The sequence below is a fragment of the Grampus griseus genome (genome assembly GCF_964374135.1).
Source record: "Grampus griseus genome assembly, chromosome: 15".
NCBI classification, from domain to species: Eukaryota; Metazoa; Chordata; class Mammalia; order Artiodactyla; family Delphinidae; genus Grampus; species Grampus griseus.
In genome coordinates this window covers 34,100,968-34,122,603 of record NC_139009.1, presented here as the reverse complement: position 1 = coordinate 34,122,603, position 21,636 = coordinate 34,100,968, and the positions used below count along the sequence as shown (strand labels likewise).

Genomic DNA, 21,636 nt, shown 5'->3' with positions numbered 1-21,636 from the left:
CACCCCGATCTTAGATGTCCCTGCCCCTAGAACTGTGACAAATCCCTGTTGTTTATAAGCCACCCACTGTAATATTTTGTTACAGCAGCCTGAATGGACTCAGATAGATGGGAAGAATCTTCTCTGGGAAACTTGACCAGTCTGTAGAAAAAGACCTGAAGATATTGGCATTTGGGCCACCCAACAAACAGCTCGGCCTGATCACCATACTGTGAAGTGCACTATAGGCTCAAGCACAGAGATTTCATCTTATTTTAGTCTCCTACTCTTAAACATTATTACACAACCAAAGGTCATCAGGAAGAAACCTCTAACACAAATATTAGAGACCAAAACACACAAAGAGAAGAACACAAATTGGAAGACATAGATTACTCATGGAGAAGAAAACTCAAGAAACGAAAAACACTATCATTAATATCCTCAAAGAAGTAAGGAAAGATACAGTCTCCACAAAACACAAACAGCATACTATTAAAAATAGCTTTATAGGGTTTTTAAAATCTGTGCTGAAACAACATGTGCTGGCTTTAGAGATGTGATAAGAATCATTTTATTTTGAGTTTAATAAAAATAGAAAAATTCATTTATAAAACTAAAAACAGGGCTTCCCTGGTGGTGCAGTGGTTGAGGGTCCACCTGCCGATGTAGGGGACGTGAGTTCGTGCCCCGGTCCGGGAGGATCCCACATGCCATGGAGCGGCTGGGCCTGTGAGCCATGGCCGCTGAGCCTGCGTGTCTGGAGCCTGTGCTCCGCGGCGGGAGAGGCCACAACAGTGAGAGGCCCGCGTACCGCAAAAACAAACAAACAAACAAAAAACCTAAAAACAGATTGGGACTGACATATACACAATACTATATATAAAACAGATAACTTGTAAGAACCTGCTGTATAGCACAGGGAACTTTACTCAATACTCTGTAATGGCCTATATGGGAAAAGAATCTAAAAAGAATGGATATATATATATATATATATAAAAAACATTACTTTGCTGTACACCTGAAACTAACACAATATTGTAAATCAACTATAATCCAATAAAACTTTTAAAAAAAACTTATTGTTTTCCAAATTATATATGAGGAGCAGCATAAAAAGGGAATTCTAGTAATTATGTATTTTCAGACTCAGTTCTAAAATAAAATGTAAACTTTTCTCTCCATAAAAAAATGCATACATACATACATGTACGTGTGTGTATGTCTGTGTGTGTCTGTGTATATGAAAAATAAAAGGCTATTTTTAAACCTTTAAAAAAGACTAAAAACAGGAGAAAAAGAAAACTGGTGTGTTCATATTAATATCAGACAAAATAGATGAATTTAACAGAAATAAAAAGGATCATTTCATAGTGATAAAAAGGTCAAAAAGACATAAAAATTCTAACTACATACTCAATAACAGAATTTCAAAATTACATGAAGTAAAAATTGGCAGACTTAAAGGGAGAAATTAGACAAATCTGGTTTGAATATAAAGTTGAGTAAAGTAGTACTCTCCAGAAAGTAGAGAAAAAAGCTGCAGGGAAAGAAAACTGGAGAGAAACAAGAAGAAAATCGGAAGAGCAATGCAGGAGGCCCAACATTTTGCTCCTTTTTTCTGCTGTCTGGTCCCAGATGCCTTAAATGTAATCAGCCCTGTTTCCCCAGGACTCGCTCTTGGCCCAGCTCACTGACTGCCCCAGAGGGGTTCCTGTAGGCGCTCAGTGCCGCTGCAATCAGACCATCACGGAAAGGGTCTTCTCAGATATCTTCTTAGGAAGCTCCATCTAATAAAAAAGCTGCCTTCAAGCTTGCTCTTCAGTTTTACATTAATTACTTTTCATATTCATGGATATGTAGATAGTCGCTGATAAAAATAAATATTTGGTTGAGGGAGGAACACGCATAAATTATAACTCATGTTTTCTGAGCTTAAAGAGTGCTCAGTCATCTGGAAGGGAAAACAGGAAACACTGAAGGAAAATAATGAGCAAGGTTGGGAAGCTTAAAATAAACCCAGTGGGAGTCTCCAGATCAACTAGGCTGTGACAAATCCTTCCATTTTCATTGCCCCTGGGGCTCTGCAGATTCGGAAGACTTCTGCTCACTTCTTTACTGGGATCTAAAGAGACTGTGGGCGGCGGGGCCGGGGGAGCAGCGGCCCCCGGCGCAGGGAGGGAGGGGGGTGGGAGGGGGAGGGGGGGGGTGGGAGGGGGAGGGGGAGGGGTGGGAGGGCCCGATGCGGCCGGTTGGTGCGGTGCCTTCCGCCCTCTGCAGCCGTCTGCGTCTTTTTTTTTCCTTTTCGCAATTTTGAACATTTTACAAGACGAGGGGTTCGAGGCAAGTGAGAGCATCCTGCACGTCGTCAAGGAGCCCACGGGCACTTGGCGCGCTCCCTGGGGACTGCACTGGGAACCTGAAAGTTTTTTGTTTTTATGCAGATATATTTATATTTTTATGCAGATGCATTTATAAAGACATAGGTAAGTCTTTTTTCCTCCCTTGTCTCCACCGCCTTGAAAGCGAGAACTTTTGGCAAAGGACGGAGGAAGAAGCTCAGCAACATTTTGGGGGGAGGTTGGGGTGGGTTTTTCTTTAAGAAAAAAAAAAAAATTGAGTGCATAGCGATGGAGAAAATGTCCCGACCACTCCCACTGAATCCCACCTTTATCCCACCTCCCTACGGCGTGCTCGGGTCCTTGCTGGAGAACCCGCTGAAGCTCCCCGTTCATCACGAAGACGCATTTAGTAAAGATAAAGGAAAAGAAGCTGGATGATGAGAGTAAGAGCCCGACGGTCCCCCAGTCAGCATTCTTGGGACCCACCTTATGGGACAAAACCCTTCCCTATGACGGAGATACTTTCCAGGTGGAATACATGGACCTGGAGGAGTTTTTGTCGGAAAATGGCATCCCCCCAGCCCGGCTCAGCATGACCACAGCCCTCACCCTCCCGAGCCGCAGCCGGCTTCCTCAGCTGCCCCCTCCGTCATGGACCTCAGCAGTCGGACCTCTGCACGCATTCACTCTGGCATCCCATCCCCAAACTGCATGCAAAGCCCCATCAGACCAGACCAGCTGTTGCCAGCCAACCGCAATACTCCGAGCCCCATTGACCCTGACACCATCCAGGTCCCGGTGGGCTATGAGCCAGACCCGGCCGACCTTGCCCTCTCCAGCATCCCCGGGCAGGAAATGTTTGACCCTCGCAAACCCAAGTTCTCCGAGGAAGAACTGAAGCCACTGCCCGGGATTAAGAAAGCTCGCAAAGTCTTCATCCCAGATGATCTGAAGAGCACTGGAGGAAAAAGTACCCAGCAGATTTAAGTCACTGCTGTCATCCAATACCTCAGATTACCTTCAGTGATGCAGAATCATAAAATGTCCAGGTTTGGGGACTTCCCTGGTGGCGCAATGATTAAGAATCCACCTGCAGGGACTTCCCTGCTGGCGCAGTGGTTAAGAATCTGTCAGCCAATGCAGGGAACACGGGTTCAAGCCCTGGTCCGGGAAGGTCCCACATGCTGCAGAGCAACTAAGCCTGTGCGCCAGAACTACTGAGCCTGTGCTCTGGAGCCCGCAAGCCACAACTACTGAGCCCGTGCGCCCGAGAGCCCATGCTCTGCAACAAGAGAAGCCACTGCAATGAGAAGCCTGCACACCGCAAAGAAGAGTACTAGCCCCTGCTCGCTGTGACCAGAAAAGTCTGAGCGCAGCAACGAAGACCCAACGCAGCCAAAAAAAAAAAAAAAAGAATCCGCCTGCCAATGCAGGGGACACAGGTTCAGGCCCTGGCTGGGGAAGATCCCACATGCCACAGAGCAACTAATAAGCCCGTGTGCCACAACTACTGAGCCTGCGCTCTAGAGCCTGCAAACCACAACTACTGAAGCCCGCGTGCCTACAGCCTATGCTCTGCAATGAGAGAAGCCACCACAATGAGAAGCCCCCTCACCGCACAGAAGAGACCCCTGCTCACCGCAACTAGAGAAAGCCCATGCACAGCAACAAAGACACAATGCAGCCGAAAATAAATAAATTTATTTTAAAAATAAAATAAAATAAATAAAAAATAAAGAGACTGTGTAGGGAGATGCCTAAATCAATTGGTTTCTGGAGTTGGTCTTTATTCCCCTGGGGCATCAAGATCTAATGCTGATGTCCCAATAGCTTTCTCAGACATTTGTGCCTGCTCTTTGGATGAATGAGTCAAACCTCTGCTGAGGAAGAACTGTTTCTCAGGGACCCAATTCCCTCCCTCTGCTGTCTTCCCTTTCCTTTTCCAAGCATCTACCCTTCCTGCCAAAATTGGGACCCAGCTATCAAGTCAGAGGTTCACTTTCTTTCTCAGAGGTTCACCTTCTACGTCACTGAGAATGGGAATACACAGGGATAGGTTGGTTAAAAAGGTTTCCTGTAATGACCCTTGCAGGTAAACAGAGACACTTATTGAGGAGGCCAGGGCTGGCTCTCACAGTTGACGGCCCTTGCGTAACTACCACGGACTTCAGTCACTCTTCTAAGACCTCCATATTGCTGAGAGGGTCTCAAACCTAGACCTCTTACAGGCTCACACACTAGCATTTTCCTCAGGGGTCAGGACAAGACTATTCTCCGGAAGAAACTGTGATATTTATTAGTAAACCCAGCAATGGTCCCAGGGGTGGCCAATTTGGCATCCTTCCAGAATGTGTCAAAACACCAAGGTGTTGATTATTCACACCTAAGGTACTTGGGTCTGTCTTCCTCTACAACCCCCGCTCCTATGGCTTCACAGTGTGAGAGAACATCCGCTGCCCTCAGAAGATGCTTCAGCAGTCCTTAAACTCTCCAGATACATTAGATAAGCTTCTATAATTGCTTCACATTCAACAAACTCTGGGCCATAACGATCCATTATAAAAACTGAAAAAAACTTGAAAGGGGCTTTCCCTGGTGGCGCAGTGGTTACGCATCTGCCTGCCAATGCAGGGGACACAGGTTCGAGCCCTGGTCCGGGAAGCTCCCACATGCCGCAGAGCAACTAAGCCTGTGTGCCTAGAGCCCGTGCTCCACAACAAGAGAAGCCACCGCAATGAGAAGCCCACGCACCGCAACGAAGAGGAGCCCCCGCTCCCGCAACTAGAGAAAGCCTGCGTGCAGCAACAAAGACCCAACACAGCCAAAAATAAAAAAAAAATAATCAATAAATAAATTTATTAAAAAAAACAAAACTCCAAGGTACTCTGATATATTTAATCAGGTTATAACATTATACCTTGGGACAGGAGACCAGAGGTGAGTCCAGGGGCACTCAATGTTCTTCCATAAAAAATGGTTTAGTCTTCTGAAATGACATAAAAATTTTGACAGAAGGCAGCCTGGGCCGAAGCATGCCGAGAAGCACCGTCAGCCGCTCCTGGAAGTCTATTTTTATTGGGATTTGTGAAGACAGCAGATGCATTCCCAGAGCTCTCTCACTGGTACAATGGCCCTCACCACCACCCATTTCCCAGGGTGGGAAACAAACAGTTGGAGCTGCTGAATCACTGATTTCAGAAACAAGTCATCAAAAGGACAGTCTTCACACACCAGATCATAATATTATACTTAGAGGCATCCACATTAGATACCCTCTTCATGGTATAAAGACATTGAGAAATGATGTTACTCAATGCAGAAAACGAATAAGAAAAATAACGATCTGCAGTATACTCACGTACCGCAGGGGAAATAAGCCAGAGGAGAGCAGATTAAAAAGAAGTTTATTGTACAATTCATCAACTTCCTCGCTCAGATGACCTGACTCTGTCCCACTGAAAACTCACCTCTCTTCTGAACCTGTTCCTTTGGTTTTCCTGACACACTGAGTCCTGCTTCAGCAGTACCCTTGGAACAAAAGCCATGCCATCTCAGAGAAAGGGTAAGAGCACCCCCAGCTGATGCTCCCTTGGTCTGTTATCACTACACAGCAGAAGCTATTCTCAAGGGTCCCCATCTGATAAAGATGGAGACATAGCAGGAAGTCCCCTCGTCCCTGTGCAGTGCAATGGAAGATCTGCTGATTGACCAACACTCAAGCATCTTGACAGCGGGTGGGGAGGGGATCCCAGGCATCTCCTTAGGGGGTCAGGACAGGGTGAGAGATGCCTGTACAGCCCCTCTGCCCCTCTCATCTCTGGAGTCTTTTCTGACCCAGGCTTCACTCTGAAAAAGATTTCGCTGCCTCAGGTGGATGGTGTTCCATCCCCTTTGCCGTAGGGTCTCTCATCACAGGAACCTACAGGAAGTTGAATGAGCCCTCTTTAGAAACCTAATTTTGTCTTTAATACTCTTCTAAATAACTTAAGGGCAATTTTTCTTTATAGATACTGTCCCCTTTTATGTGCAAATATACACTGGAACATGCCGATTTACTTTCAAGCAAATCCAAGAGTCATTGTTTTGAGAATCATACCTTTAGGCAAGAAATCAATGTAACTATAAGGAAAGTATTGACATTTTATTTATATACAATTCACATATGACTAGAAAAACTTTGGTTGATATTGTAACAATTTTCAAAATAGAACATTAACAATAGTTCTTCTTTAAAGGAGGGGATGGAATCTTAACACTTAATGAACACCTACTATGTGTCAGAGTCAATGCTGGGAATATCATATAATTTAATTGAAACACATCTCACCTTTAAGTGAGTGTGGCTTTTCTCTATTACTTTTTTCTCCCCTCTCTCTGACACTAATATAGCTCCTATCCCCTAAGTTCCAGAAAAAGGAGGGGGTACGATATGGGCAGAGGAGCTTCACAGAGGCAGGAGATGGAGGTGACGGCTTTGATTAGACAATAATGGCTTAAATTCGCAGTCTGAGCAAAGAAAAGTTGCTCTACATTCCTCTCTATACTTGCAGACACAAACCCATCTCCGATACACAGAAAACAGAAACATCTCCCAGGTACATGCTGTACTCAACACACAGATCAGGGATGCTTATTTACCCAGTGCAAACAACCTTAGACTTGGAGTTTATATCTCATCTCTGCTACTTGCTAGCAGTGTGACTTTGGGCAAATCCCTTCATCTCTTTGAGCTTCAGATTTTTTCATTATTAAAATGCAGGTTATAACACCTACCTCATAAAGTGTTTGGAAGATCAAGTGGTGTAAAGTAGGTGAAAATTTTTAATCATTATAACAACACCGTTAAGGCAAATGAAATCTGTACTTTATGGAAGAGGGGGAAAAAAAAAGGTTAAGGAAACCAAGTGATTTACCCAAAGCCACATAGGAAATGATCAGAGAAGCCAGCAATTAATCCCTTCTGACTCTGAACAGTCAGATGTGCTTTCTTCCATGGCACAGACAAATTCCACCTCCCCTGCTGCCCTCCCTTTTGGGCTCTCAGACATGGAAAGTAATGCCTCTTCTATCCCCACTGATCTCAGGGCCTTCTCTCTTCACAGCCACCTGGTGTTAGCCAAAGTCAGCCAAATGTGGTAGATACTTGGTTGGCTGGCATTAGGAATGTCATCAAAGCATCTGTAAGTCAGAAAAGGAGACAGGATTTGGAAAGCATGTGGCACACCACTGGACCTACAGCCTGACAGGAAAGGCTGAAAGTTGGGGGACTGATACAGATCTGGGTAAGTCTACACTGACTCCAAAAAATGAGGCTTCTTGTGTATGCAGGTTTTGTTTTTTACCCTTGGAATTTAAGCTCCATTCACAGAGGCCTGTGTGTGGCTGGGTGCCACAGGTTCAGAGGACACAGAGTGCTGACTTCCAGCCCCCAGTCATACCAGGGCCTTTAAAGGACCAGGGCCAGGGCCAGGTGAAAGACAGTGAGTTTCAGGAGATAAGAAGGAGCTGTCCATCTTTTTTTTTTTTAAATGTCAGGTAAAATCCTTTCTACCAGCAGAAATCCAGAGACTCTCTTCCCATTATGAAGAACCTCCAACTGAGGGTGGAGGCTGAGCAAAGAGGGCAAGCTGCTAAGGGGACAGGAAGCCCTAAAGCTGAGAGACCTGGATATCTCAGTACAATCAGGCTTTGCTTCCAGTTAGATTAGTTCTGCCCACCAACATCCTGTTTGGTGTGCTCATCTGTCTGACATGACAGCAGTGCTAACTGATTTTATTATTGGATCACACAGGGCAAAGCTCTTCCATGAATTTGTACCTATCAATTCCAGTGTATAATGGTATTAACTCTCCCATGAAAACTCACTATTAGCCTAACATTTTTTTCTAGTACTTTGAGTTCACCTTGGAAACTCACGTTAGTCAGGATCTTATATCCTGAGGAAACAAGAAACAAATGAATTATCCCAAGGAAAAGGTCCACAGGGAATACAAAAATGGGGACATTTTCTAAAATATGTGTTTCTGTTCCACTTCTGCCTCTCAGCTCCACGTCCGTCCACTTAAACTCAGCTTTGCGATTCTGGGTGGGGTTGGGACTCCGTAAATCCATTTCAGGTCTGCCATCCAGATCCCTGTTGCACCAGCAGGGGTGCCCGAGGGCACCTACAAGGCAAGAGGCCTGCTCCTTCCTGCTCCTGCCAGCATCACCCCGAGGAGCAGCAGCAGTGTGTGTCAGTCCCCAGCTTGTCTTCACACTCCCAGAAGCAGCCGCATCACACTTTCTGAGTGATGCCAGCACCGACAGAGCAGCGCCCTTTCCTCAAGGGTCTGAGTTCCAGCTCCTTGGGCTTCTAGCTGTGATAACCCCAACTTGTCCCTGTTGCTCTCGCAGCTCTAGTGATGGTGGCTGTTTCCTGTCCCCCAGCCCATGCTCCCCATTTACCTATTCTGTCCTTCAATATCTGTCATATTGATTTCTGATATTACAAGAGCTGTTAAAATAACTTATGTAGTTTCTACCTTGCTGACTAATACAGCACGTTTGAGAGCCTCAACTTCATTTATAACAGTGGTTAAAAGAGCAGACTCTGGGGCTTCCCTGGTGGAGCAGTGGTTGAGAATCTGCCTGCCAATGCAGGGGACACGGGTTCGAGCCCTGGTCTGGGAAGATCCCACATGCCACGGAGCAACTAGGCCTGTGAGCCACAACTACTGAGCCTGCGTGTCTGGAGCTTGTGCTCCGCAACAAGAGAGGCCGCCACAGTGAGAGGCCCGCGCACCGCGATGAAGAGTGGCCCCCGCTCGCTGCAACTAGAGAAAGCCCTCGCACAGAAATGAAGACCCAACACAGTCAAAAATAAATAAATTAAAAAAAAAAAAAAAAGAGCAGACTCTGAAATCAGTCACACCTGGATGGGAACCCCAACCCATTTGCGGAGTACTTGGTAACTCTGGAAGAGTTAATTCACCTCTCTGGGTCTCATTTTTCTTAATCACTTTCATTTATTCAACTAACATTTACTGAGCACCCCCCAAGTTCCAGGCACTGTGCCAGGCAGTAGAGATACCATGTTATGCAAAACAGTTAAGTCCCCTGACCTGAAACCTTCTGTCAACGGAATCAGATGAGATAATGCAGGTAAGGCACATGTCATCAGCCTTCCTCTCTGTACCATGACAGGGTTTTGAAAAAAGTGTAACATCTAGGTCTCTTCAGAAAATGAGACAAGTGTCTGTTCCTCAACAAGGCTGAAGGATTCAGTCAACATAACACCAGGGATTCGTTGTGTGCCCTGTCCATTCCTCCTGTTCAGAGCAGAGAAGCAATGACCTTGCAAAAGTATTCATTCAGAAGGAAATGGGACAAACAGCCCTAGAGAGGAAACACTACATAATGGCATTTTTTAGAAATTCCAAAGAGACAGGTTCCTGTGATACAATGAAAGAACAAAAGGAGCTGCAATGCAGGAGTAGGACTGGGGCCCAGAATGACCATGACCACGGGGTGTGAGTGGAGAAAGATAGTAGAAAGCTGCGTTCCAGCATCAGTCACAGCGAGAGTCTTTTTACCATAAAGAATATATAAATATCAAATAAACCAGAACTTACTTTCTGCAGTAGGACTATATACCTAGACAGTCCAGGGAGGTGATAAGATGGAAAAGAAAGATTCTTTATTCCATTTAAGCCTGAACCTAAAGGTCCCACGCTGTGGGCAAGGAAAAGCTGGAAAGAAATCCAATCTCCACAGTTTGACACAATCCTTCCTTGGACTTCTTCTGACTAGACATCAGGCATATTGAGGCAAGGATGGCCGATGTTCTCATTAGCGAGGAAGTATTTCTGCAAAACTACTGTGTAGCTAAATTCTTGAAAGCACAGTGCCTGGAACTTGGTGGGTGCTCAATAAACGTTGGTTGAATAAATGAAAGTGATTAAGAAAAATGAGACCTAGAGAGGAGAATTAAATCTACAACACATTGATATCCTATAAATGCAAACTAAACTCTTCACCCTCAATTTTTTATTCATTTTGACATCACCATAACTATCAAAAGTCATACGGAAGGAAAATAACCATGGGAAGTTATTACTAGAAGGTCTATTCCACATCCTTGCTCCAGGGCCTCGTTATAAATAATTTACTGTCAATGAAGGAATTTAGAGTCCCACAAGGCATGAAAAGCCTGGAGACAGTTTTATTCATAAATAAATGCCAACATTTAAACAATCAAGACATCTTCAAACTCCAGGAGTTGAAATCAATATTGAATATTGAGATCAACAATATATACTGCCTGGATGATTTGTTACACTTGTGTTTATAGTCTGAATGGGAAGATAATTCAGTTCCACCTGAAGAGCCATTATATGGCCAAGCCCAAGAGAAGCACTTTGCATAAGAGGTGATATCTCTCAGTTTTTCCATTTCAAACAAATTATTCTCTCTGTATTTAAGACATTAACCATGCAATTCTTTTCATGACTTGTAGTACTCTTGAGCAATTAAGAACATTTATAAGGTGAAAGAAGTCAGGGACAAATGCCAAATTTAAAATGATCCACAGAACACTGAAGAACCCCCAGACAGCACTGCTGTCTCAGACATAAGGCGAAATAATCCCTTCTGCTCAAGAAAACATATATGAGCAGTGAGTGTGCATCACAGCAAGAGCATTATCGCCCAGAAGAGGCAACTGCTAAATACAGACTTCATTTTCAAACAAGCCTCCTAACAGGAAATGTGAACCAGAAGGTCCCTTCTGAGGAGATGGAGAAATGTCACTTGGCAACATGTCTTCCCTGTGGCCCATGGCAGCCTCCCCTCATACCCTCTTCCCACACAGTTCAATCAGGGCGTAGAAGAACCTGTTTGTTACACATTCCTGGACGTGGCAGACAACACTCGGGAGCAGGCAAGGGCAGAGAAGCCCTGCCTACGGGATCAGCCCCCAGAATTCCTGGGCTTACATACCATCCAGGCCATTGTGATGACTGTAGTTTCTTTTCCCCAAAATGCTCAGAGACGTGTGATTCGGGGTGGTGAGCATCCGCTTGGTAGCTGGGGTTTGTAGGCTTGGTGTAGATCGAATTACATTAGGTTTCTTCGAAGGATGGATCTCTGACAGGGGGAAGAAAGGTTTCTCAACTCAGAACATGGTATTAAAAATCTGTGTGCACTTACATCGGCTAATAGGCACACATCTTATTCTTATTTCTTAATGAGCTAAGAGCCAGTTCCTTATGAACCAGCTTATTTTCCCAAGTACTTGCATAATGAATCAACTTCAAGTGCTGTTACCATGGCTTTATTTATCAAAAGGGAGCTGGTTCTGCCCCTGCTAGCTGAAGCTCTGAGCTTCACGTTGTTGAGTACAAGAAAAAAAAAAAGAAAAAAGCCACTTCAGAAGGTCACTTAAACATGAGATTTATGAGGGGAATAAGGCATCTGACTCTTCAAGGAATTAGAAATTCAAAGGCTATCTGGAGAGGTAGCCTTAAAGAAAACTACCCTTGTGCTCCATCAAACCAGGAACATAGATAGCATGTAGCACATCTGGTGTGTGAGAGATTTCTGAAAAAACAGGATTCCTCCTCTGGCTCTGCAACTAGGATACAGGACCAGGGTCAATCATTGCCAGCGAAAAACAATTTGATATAGATGAAATCTGACACCAAACTCCAAATACTAGAGTTAAGAAGTAGCAGACGATGGGACTTCGCTGGTGGTCCAGTGATTTAAGACTCTGCACTTCCACTGCTGGGCCGTGGGTTTGATCCCTGGTCAGGGAACTAAGGTCCCGCGTGGCATGGCCAAAAAAAAAAAAAGCAGAAGAAGAAAACTTTGACAGAGGATATATCACAAAACTGTAATATGCATATGGTACATGTGTGTTTATGTGAAGTATGTAGTTGTCAGTAGATGGACAGAAATTGCAACACTGTAGCAATTGGATTTAAGGACCTCAGTCTACCAGGCAACCTCTTCTCTAAAGCTAAACCTGCTCACTGATTCTGAGTCACTACCCAACATGCCAATCATGTACAAGCCACCCTGTCTTCCCAGGTGAGGGCCAGGATATCAGCCTTATTTACTGAAATTTAGGAAGGGCTGTTAGGAGTATTGGTCTGGTCAAAATCCTACACTTGCTGAAATTTAGGAATGGATCAGGTACTAACCAAAATACAGTGGTTTTTTTTTCAACATGGTATTGAAGGTTTGCCAACCTCATATTTCATCACAACCTCCATACGCTATGCTCCATCAGGACCAGAAAACCTGCCTTCCTTGATCCGATTTTCAAGCACCTTTGTTCATCTAGTTCTCATGGCCTCATAAGGGGAAAAACATTCTATCTATTCAAATACTACCTATTTTTCAAGCTTGAGATCAACTATTACTTTCTTCACATAAGTTGCCCTAACTCCCATCAGAAATAACTATCCCTTCCTCCAAGTGCCCAATGCTTATTACCTGTAATTCGTTTATAGGATCTAATCCTTTGCTCAATTGTTCTTACCTGTGTGCCTTCCCTGCTAGTTGAAGATTTTTGAGGGCAAGGTTGTATTCATCTTGGTGTTCCCCAAATCACTTAGTGAAGTGTCTTGTACATAGTAAATACTCAGAAATATGTTATATAGGGAAGTGGTTCAGTTAGTAAGGACAGCACTGCTTTGGGCTTATCTGGTAGAGACAAACCAATTTGCCCATAGCAGGAACACATAATTACCTATGGAAATGCTGACTAATATGCAATTATATTCTATTTTTTATGATCATAAACTTTCCCTTGCAAGGTGGGAGGGGCTTCTACAATTAGGCCCTGCAAGGGAACACAGATAGCAAACTTCAAGGATTTGATCACCATGAGCTAGGTCGTGCCTGTGATAACCATGTGATATTTTGGGGGGCTATCAAAGCAACTCTTTAGGCCCTGAGGAATAAAACAGGAAAAAAGGTGGCAAAATAACATCAAAGAAGGAGCTATGCACTTCTGACTCCTAGGATGCTCTGATGAGGACCAGATAATATACCAACTTTAAGGCTACACTTTGATTTTTAAAAGACTGGATGTCTTAAGTCTGAACGCTTCACAAATATAAATCTTTCTTTTTTTAAAAGACTGGATGTCTTAAGTCTGAACACTTCACAAATATAAATCTTTCACAAATATAAGTAATAAGGTTCAATGCAACTCTGAGAACATACTTCACTTTTACTGAGAAGATGAAAAAGCAAGAATATCAGAAGCATAAAAACATGCCATTATAGCTTCTAGGTATAGTAGGAACCATTTTAGCAGTCATTATTTTATAAATTATTTATCTTAAAACTTTCCAAAAAAAAAGGTTATTGCCTAGTAATTTTATACTATTCCTAATTATATTTCAAAATGTAAATGGAACCATCATGTTTGGCGACTTCCAAGTTAAATAACATGATAAAAACCAGAAAGCAATACTAATGCTTTCCTTTCAAGTAACCTTAATTGGCACATTAAAACTATAAATATTGTTTAAAGGTGGGTTAAAAGCCAGTTTTATCTGTTTTTTTTTTTAAAAAAGTAAATAAACCAATCTTTCTCTATTTAAGGGGAGGGGTGAGGTGGGTTTGAAATAGTGGAAGGATCTAAATAAAAATATTAAGAATATTCATCGTTAATTTTATAATAACCTAGAATGGTGACAGATGGTAATTAGAATTATCACGGTGATCATCCTGTAATGTGTACAAATGGCAGATCACTATGTGGTGATCCTGAAACTAATATAACATTGTAAGTCAATTATACTTCAGTTAAAAAAAAAAATTCATCCTCTAATAATTTAGTGATTCTTATTTTCCTCTTTTTGCTTAATCTGTATTTATATCCATAAATATACATTACATTTTTATTCAATGATATTTTCAGAAAAAGTAAACCTATCTATATCTCTGTATGTTTTGTGTGTTTTGGTAATAAAAATAAGTTTCTGAAATAAAATAAATTGACTATATATATGAAGGTATCCAATTGCAGCTACTTGAAAGGCTTGCATTTAATTTAGGTATGTCAATTTTGAATAGCCGATTATAAGATACAGAAATTGTTGAGTTTTTCTTCTGTTAGGAAATACCCACCTAAATACCCAATGATACATGCCAAAGGTTTCCTAGTGCTTTTGCTTTTCAGTGGACTTCCAGATAGGTCCGCATGTCTGTCTGCATCTGAGGAGAAAGAGAAACACGGAGACAACCAATGAGGCTGATTTCTCTGCCTATGCTACATACACCGCAGAAATAAAATGTGCAAGTGGAAAACAGTGCAAAAAATCTGCCAGATTCCTCCATAATTTCCTTTGGGGCTTAAGAAAACCGTTTTCAGTTCTGGTTCAAATTACTGAATGGGATTTTACCTGGAGAATACTCACTTTAAAGTCCCTTATGAATGTAGCTAACACACATCTTACATGCACATGCTTTCTTTCTGTGCATGCTCATCTGTAAAATAGCCATGGCATTTCTACATTATAGTAGAAAAGCTTCCATAAAGTATGAGGTGTTATCAGTCCTAATGGAGGATAAATCTGGCATGGAAGACAAAAATGACAAAGGCAACACACTTGACCATCCCTGACCTAGATGGAGTGGGTCTCTATGGAGGAGTCTTCATCTATCGCGATTAAATTCAATTCCATTAGATTAGAGCTTCCCAAAAGTAAAAATGGGTCATTTGGTTTTATCACTAGTATTCTATCCTTCATATCCTACTATGATGTCATTAGTGCTGAGATTTAAAAGGTTACCTGTATGCAGACAGGTATTTCATCCAATAGTCAGAATAGTAAAGTACTGTGATGGATGTTAGTTCATAGAGGTCACATCACATTCCTCATACCCTACCATAAAACAGTTCAGAGAAGAATAAAGCACACAACACAAACACTCTCTGCGTTTTAATTTTTAAGCTCTCATTAGATGGAAGAGTAGATGTGAAACATGGCTGCCTCTCATACCAAAGAGTTAAGCAGTGGAGTCTGAAGCAACAAAAACAATGTGTATTGAAATGTTTTTTAAATTTGCAGATACTGTCATAAAGCTTAACAGAGTAGCTTTAGCAGATATGATTCTGCTATGTTTATGCCTTTTCCCACCTTCACATTTTTGACAAAAATGTCCTATAGATTTTCTGTGGCTGAGACCACATTTCTAGGCCTACATACAGGAAATTTTCTTTGACATCCACAGGGATTCTCTGCACTATTAGCGTTAAAATGTATAATTCAATCTGGAACCTCAAATGATTTAAAATTAAAAATTAACTTTTTCATTAGCTCTAGCCCTCTCAACAAGGAAACTCTTTTCCAATAACTATTAAACAGGAAAAGGTGGAAAAGCAGCATTTAAAAATATTGAAATAGACAAAGCACAAACTGCAGACAGCCTGGAATCTGAATATATATCCCAAGCACTGGCTAATTACTATGCAACCACTTGACAACTATAAATGGTCCAGTTTCTTTTCCTCCTACTCAGCTGATTTCCTTTGAGCAAAAAAAAATTACTAAGCTATTATGAAGCTTTTCACCTGTTACTGAATAATAGTGAAGATACAGTCAGAAATATAATAAGCGTATTTTGGAGGAGTAATCTAAACAAACATTAAAAAGCAGCCCAAACCCTGCAAGGATCAAACACCTGTCAAATCACTGTGTGCTAACAGTAATAATTCCTTCCTAATATTACTAATTCACCAAAAATTCAAGTTCTGCTTAGGAAGAGGACAAGAGAAGAAATTTATTTTCTATTAATAAAATAAAGCTTGAATGAATCATCTTAGAATTTGCTCAATGTTTTGGACAAAAACCATTACTGTATTACTAGTAGTAAGATTAACTTTGCTCTTTATTCCAGTCTATAAGGCCCAAAGGAAAACTGCCAATGTGACTTCAAGTGATGAACTCCCACTGACTGTCACCTTGACAATAATCAACATACCCATCAAAGGAGTCACCAACACAATACCCACAGACATTTCACTTTACATTAATCAGCTTTTAATTTCTCACTAAATTAGTAGGATTAATTATGTAATGTTCCAAGTGAGAATTTACAGAGCACCTGAGTGGGAGATCAAAGCTTTTTAGAAGGATCCATATTTCATCAATCTTCATTATATTTTATAGGAAGTAGTTGGTGGCAAGAACTATCAGTCTCAACTGTGAATAAATTAGGATGAAAGGTGGGTGCTAAGACTACCGCATGACTGTTTAACATAAAAATTGCATCCATTCAGTGATTATACTGAATATAAATAGAAAAAATTAGTTTCTGTCCGGAAGAAATGATCATAAACATAGATGATCAGGTCCACATTTGAGTTGCTTAAAAAGAATCCTGGTCTGTACTCAAGACCAGGCCAGTGGTACCTTGCTCTCAAATTATTCATCTAACTATATTTAAAGAGATAATTAATTAGTACCCATTAAAAGCACACAGGTAAAGAAAGCAACCTGAGAAATGCCCGAAGAAACCAGAAGGAATCAAAATCTGGCCAGAGGGAGAGCATTTTCACCTCACTCAAATGGCTTGACTGAGCACGAGGCATATTTCCCTGGCCTCCTAGAGGATGAGCTATACCTCCCTGAGGTAAACCTGGAAAAAGTTATCTTTTTTTTGCAACTCATGGCTATCTTTCTAAAATGTTTTGGAAATATTAGAAGGGAAAATAAAACAGAAAATTTGCAGAAAGTACATACTGAATTAAAATTCACAAAAATATCTCACATGGGTCTTCAAAACTGCTATCAAAGTAAAACCATCCATAGAATTTTCTTACAGGAATTATAAAGGCATTTCTAAACAAGACATAAAACGCATGTGCCATTAAAAAAATTTTTTTAAAAAGATAAATTCAGCTACTTAAAAAAATCTGCTTGGCAAATACGTCAACAAAACCAAAGACAAAATGGGGGAAATATTTGCATCACAGATCAAGAGCTAACTTCCTTAAAATATAAAAAGTTCCCATGAGTCAGTAAGACTTTTAATAGAAAACAGGCCAGGGGCAAAAACAGTTGACAAAAAGGGAAATACAAATGGTTGTCAAATATATGCAAAATTTTCCACCTCATTCAAAATGAGAAATGCAAGCTAATATAACTTACATGTCACCTGTCAACTAGTTAAGGGTTTCAGAGATGGATAACACTGCTGGCAAGGTTCTAGAGAAACAGGCACTCTCTAGACACTGGTGGGAGTGTAAATCATAGTTTTTCTGAGGGCAACTGGGCAGCAACTATCAAAATTCAGAATGGAAGTTGCTTGACACAGATGTTTTACTCAGGGATTTAACCTGTAAGCAGCTACATGCACATTTCACACATCATTTTTTTTTTCTGCGGTACGTGGGCCTCTCACTGTTGTGGCCTCTCCTGTTGCAGAGCACAGGCTCCGGACGCGCAGGCTCAGCGGCCATGGCTCACGGGCCTAGCCACTCCGCGGCATGTGATATCTTCCTGGACTGGGGCACGAACCGTTGTCCCCTGCGTCGGCAGGCGGACTCTCAACCACTGCGCCACCAGCGAAGCCCCATACATCAGTCTTAAATGATATCTGTATATTTGTTGCAACACTACTTGTAACAGAAAGGGATTGGAAACAACCTAATTTTTTTTTAAGTAGGAGAAGTACTGGCTCAAGTACAAAATAGACTATTAGGCAGCTGATAAAAAAAGGAGGTAGGACTTCCCTGGCAGTCCAGTGGTTAAGACTGCACTTCCAATGCAGGGAGCACAGGTTCAATCCCTGGTTGGGGAACTAAGATCCTGCATGCCACGTGGCCAAAAATAAATAAATACACTTTAAAGAAAAAAGAAAGAAAATCACCCCCCCACACACAAAAAAGAGGATGTAGTTCTCAATGTACTGGTATGGCCTCCAAGATATGTTAAGTAAAAAAGGCAAGGTGCAGAACAATGTAGACATTAACATCTGTACAAAAACAAAAAATACACCTACTTAGTTTCTTAGAGATACACAGGATGTCTCTGGATACTTCAGACACTGATGACAATGGTTACCTCTAAAAGAGGTAGGAACGAGAATGGCGTTAAGATCTGTAACTACTTTCGTACCTTTAAAAAAATTTTAAGTATCCAAAGACAAATTTTTATTAAAATAATAAACTACCAAAATAAACAAGCCAAAACTGTTCTCCTAATGTTAGAACTTAAAATTTCACAAAACTTTATACAATTATTAACAGTAACTTTCACTGAGAAACCTCTAGAAATCTCATAAAATATATAAAAGTTTCTTCTTCTGAATATGGGCCCTTGGGATAATACTTCTGAAGTTGATTTAGCATCTTCAAACAGAAAAAAAGGGCTCCACGTATCCCTTGAAAACATTCATACTGGGAAATGGTGCTGTCATTCAAGTCTCGTGTGTTATCAACCCAGAAAATACTTAATTATCCATGTAAGCTACAGATGGGGCAGTTAAGTCATTTGGATCCATTTCTCTGGGGACTTTTGCTTCATCTCTGAAAGGCTGCTAATATACTACTTCTACTTAACCTTAGTCTCTGGATCCTGAGTCTCAAATAGAAGCCCTGTGCTCATCAGGTGTTGGGTGATTTTACAGATCTTTGACAAGTCAGTCATCCAGTAACTCAGTGGTAAAGTCTCATGATAGTAACAAAGGAGGAAAACCATCATCATTATATTATGGCTTTTTTTAATGAGGGGAGGGGTGTCAAGGGGAAGCAGGGGCAGGCTGTCTGAAACTTGATGCTGTTACAACCATGCAGTTGGTCTGCAAATCTTGTCAAGGACATCGTACTTTTCTTTATGCAACGTTTTGGGTTTTGGTCTAGCAATCCATTTTTCTTAAGCACTACCTACACGGTAGAACTGGCTCAGGCACTGTACTGATGTTAGCAGTTTTTCGCATGGACTTACATATTTACATACAAAGGTATACCATTCAAACAAATAGGTATTTGGGATTTGGTTTTAACAGTCATTTTTTACATCTATATCTATAAAACACATGTTGGTCATAGTGTATAGTTATTTCAAGTTTTAAAAAAAATTTTAATAGGAAATATATTCCCATGACTTTTTAATAGGAAATATATTCCTATGACTCAAAATCGAAAAGTTTCGAAGGATGAATAGTGGTAAGTCTCCTTCCCACCCTTTTCCCTCAGCCCTCCCAGTTTCCCTTCCCAAAGGTATTACTTCTTACATTTTCCTGCGATGCTTTATGGACATGCAAAGATTCCCCTGCTCACTATACTGCATTCCTTAACACCAGTTTCTTAGTGAAAATAAAGGCCAGAGAGCACTGCTGTAACAAATTAAAAAAAAAAAAAACTTCCTCTAAACAAGGATTAACTTGTAAGTCGAGATCTGAAAGTTATGACTGCTCTCCCCCATGTAACTGAGAATTTATCTCCTCAGTTCCCCACTTCTTCACTCTTCTGTAGTCTGATACCCCATCAACTCTGGCTGTGATACTGGCTGTGGTGTTGCTGCCAAGGCCAGGAGCCATGGAAGGGGTCAACTTCTATACTTCTTATAAGAGGAAGATTCCCAAGTTCACAGGCAAAACTAGTTTCCTTTTCCAATATTATAAAGAATTATTCTAAATGCATTAATTGGAGCTCTTGATCCATCAATATCTTTAGAATTACAAACTTTCACCTGATCTCAAAGTCATTCACCATCACGGAGGTTGTTAACTTTTTGGGGGAGGGACAGGGTCACCACTGCCTTTGAGAAACCAAGGAAAGCTTACCAAAAAAACCAAAAAAACAAATACAGCTTTAACCTCCCCCTGGACCATAAACATGGTTGCATACAGACATCGGGTTATTAACACCTAATCTTGCTAACAAGCCAAGATCAAGGAATCTGCTAAAGAGGTTGTGACAAGGTACAAATATAAGAAGGGAGAAGATAATGCAAGAAGCAATTAGATGCTAGGAAAAGAGTTCATTAGCTGCTTGCTGGGTGAGGGGACTGGGACTGAGTAGGTGGCTGCTGAAACTTTATAGTTTTAAATTTCGAGGTAAAATTATTCTGAGAATCTGATTCTATGTGTAACTTGACCAATGAAGCTAAATACAAAATAAAATATGCTCCTTGACTCTCATCACAACAAAGGAGTCTGTTCTTTTATTACCATTATTATTATAGATATATGTTTGTAGAAATAAAATACAGGTAATTTAATCTCGACTCTTTTATAGTAGCATGGCCTTTTAACTGAGAAAAATTAAAATAAGGTGACACAAAAACATACTTCATTGAAGAATCATCAAAATAAAGACAATGTGCAAATTAACTGAGAAATTAACAGAAGCTTAATGAGAAACAGAAGCTTCCTCAGAAGCCAATTTAGTTGGTGATAGTTTCTTTTCCACTCATAGCAACAAAGATGATCCTGGAGCCTGGCCAATTTTAATGGAAGAATTTCATTCACTTTCTTTCTCATGTGTTTTTTATTTTTTATATTTAATAAATTATATATAAACGTATATGTTTTAAATCAGCTAAGCCGTATATTCATGGACATAAATATTTTCTAGTTCCTTAAAATGGTAAGAAAGTGATAACATAAATCCATGAACTCAGAAATGCTAGCACAAAACCTCAATATACATGCCTAAGTTCTCACATATACATGAGTTTCATGTAGCTAAGTTTCCCCTCCATGGGACGCAGAGATTACTTCCAATTTCTACTCACTTTACAAAGCACCTTTCTTCTTCTCATAAAGCTTTTACGTGTAAGTTTTAAAGCCTTTCAACTGTTCTGTTGAAAATTATCTTTAGGAACAAAAAACACTTTTCAATCATCACTCCTTTTACAGATACCCTCTTTAAATCAAAATGGAACATCTCATAATAAGAAATTTCTTATCTCACAGATAGAGTTATCTACTGAATGTCTTTAAGATTTCCTACCTGTTAAGCCAGACAGCAAGTTTTCTCATCCCATAGGGAAAAAAAGTTTCATGGCTCTAACATGCTAAACAGGAATGTAACTAAAAGTAGCAAGACTTAGAATCAGAGTTCACACACAAATTATGGACACATTTAGGGGTACATGGTAATAACAAAACAACCTGCAATTCATCGGTACATATGACCTTTGTTCTAACAACAACAAAAAAACATAAGCAAGACTGAATGTGTTGATAATGAGTAATAAAGTCATGTAAATGTTATGTAGTAATGTATATGGTATATGATTATGAAATGGAAACCAAACTGGACAAATAGAAAGAATGCTCAACCACAAATTCAGACACTAGCTTG

At 40.9% G+C, this 21,636-nt stretch overlaps 1 protein-coding gene and 1 pseudogene across 2 annotated transcripts in view; one reads left to right on the top strand and one right to left on the bottom strand.

Moving 5' to 3' along the window:
* The window catches only part of MTA3 (metastasis associated 1 family member 3), a 152,567-nt gene that overhangs the window by 3,308 nt on the left and 127,623 nt on the right, over positions 1-21,636 (bottom strand). The window contains exons 15-16 of the mRNA XM_082672083.1: positions 14,448-14,534; positions 11,301-11,447 (exon numbers count right to left, since the gene is read on the bottom strand). Coding sequence (XP_082528209.1) covers positions 11,301-11,447; positions 14,448-14,534 — 234 coding nt within the window. The remainder of the gene's footprint in view (positions 1-11,300; positions 11,448-14,447; positions 14,535-21,636) is intronic.
* Positions 2,613-3,311, top strand: LOC309833697 (hepatic leukemia factor-like; annotated as a pseudogene). Its single transcript has one exon. The product of its transcript is annotated as a hepatic leukemia factor-like (transcript).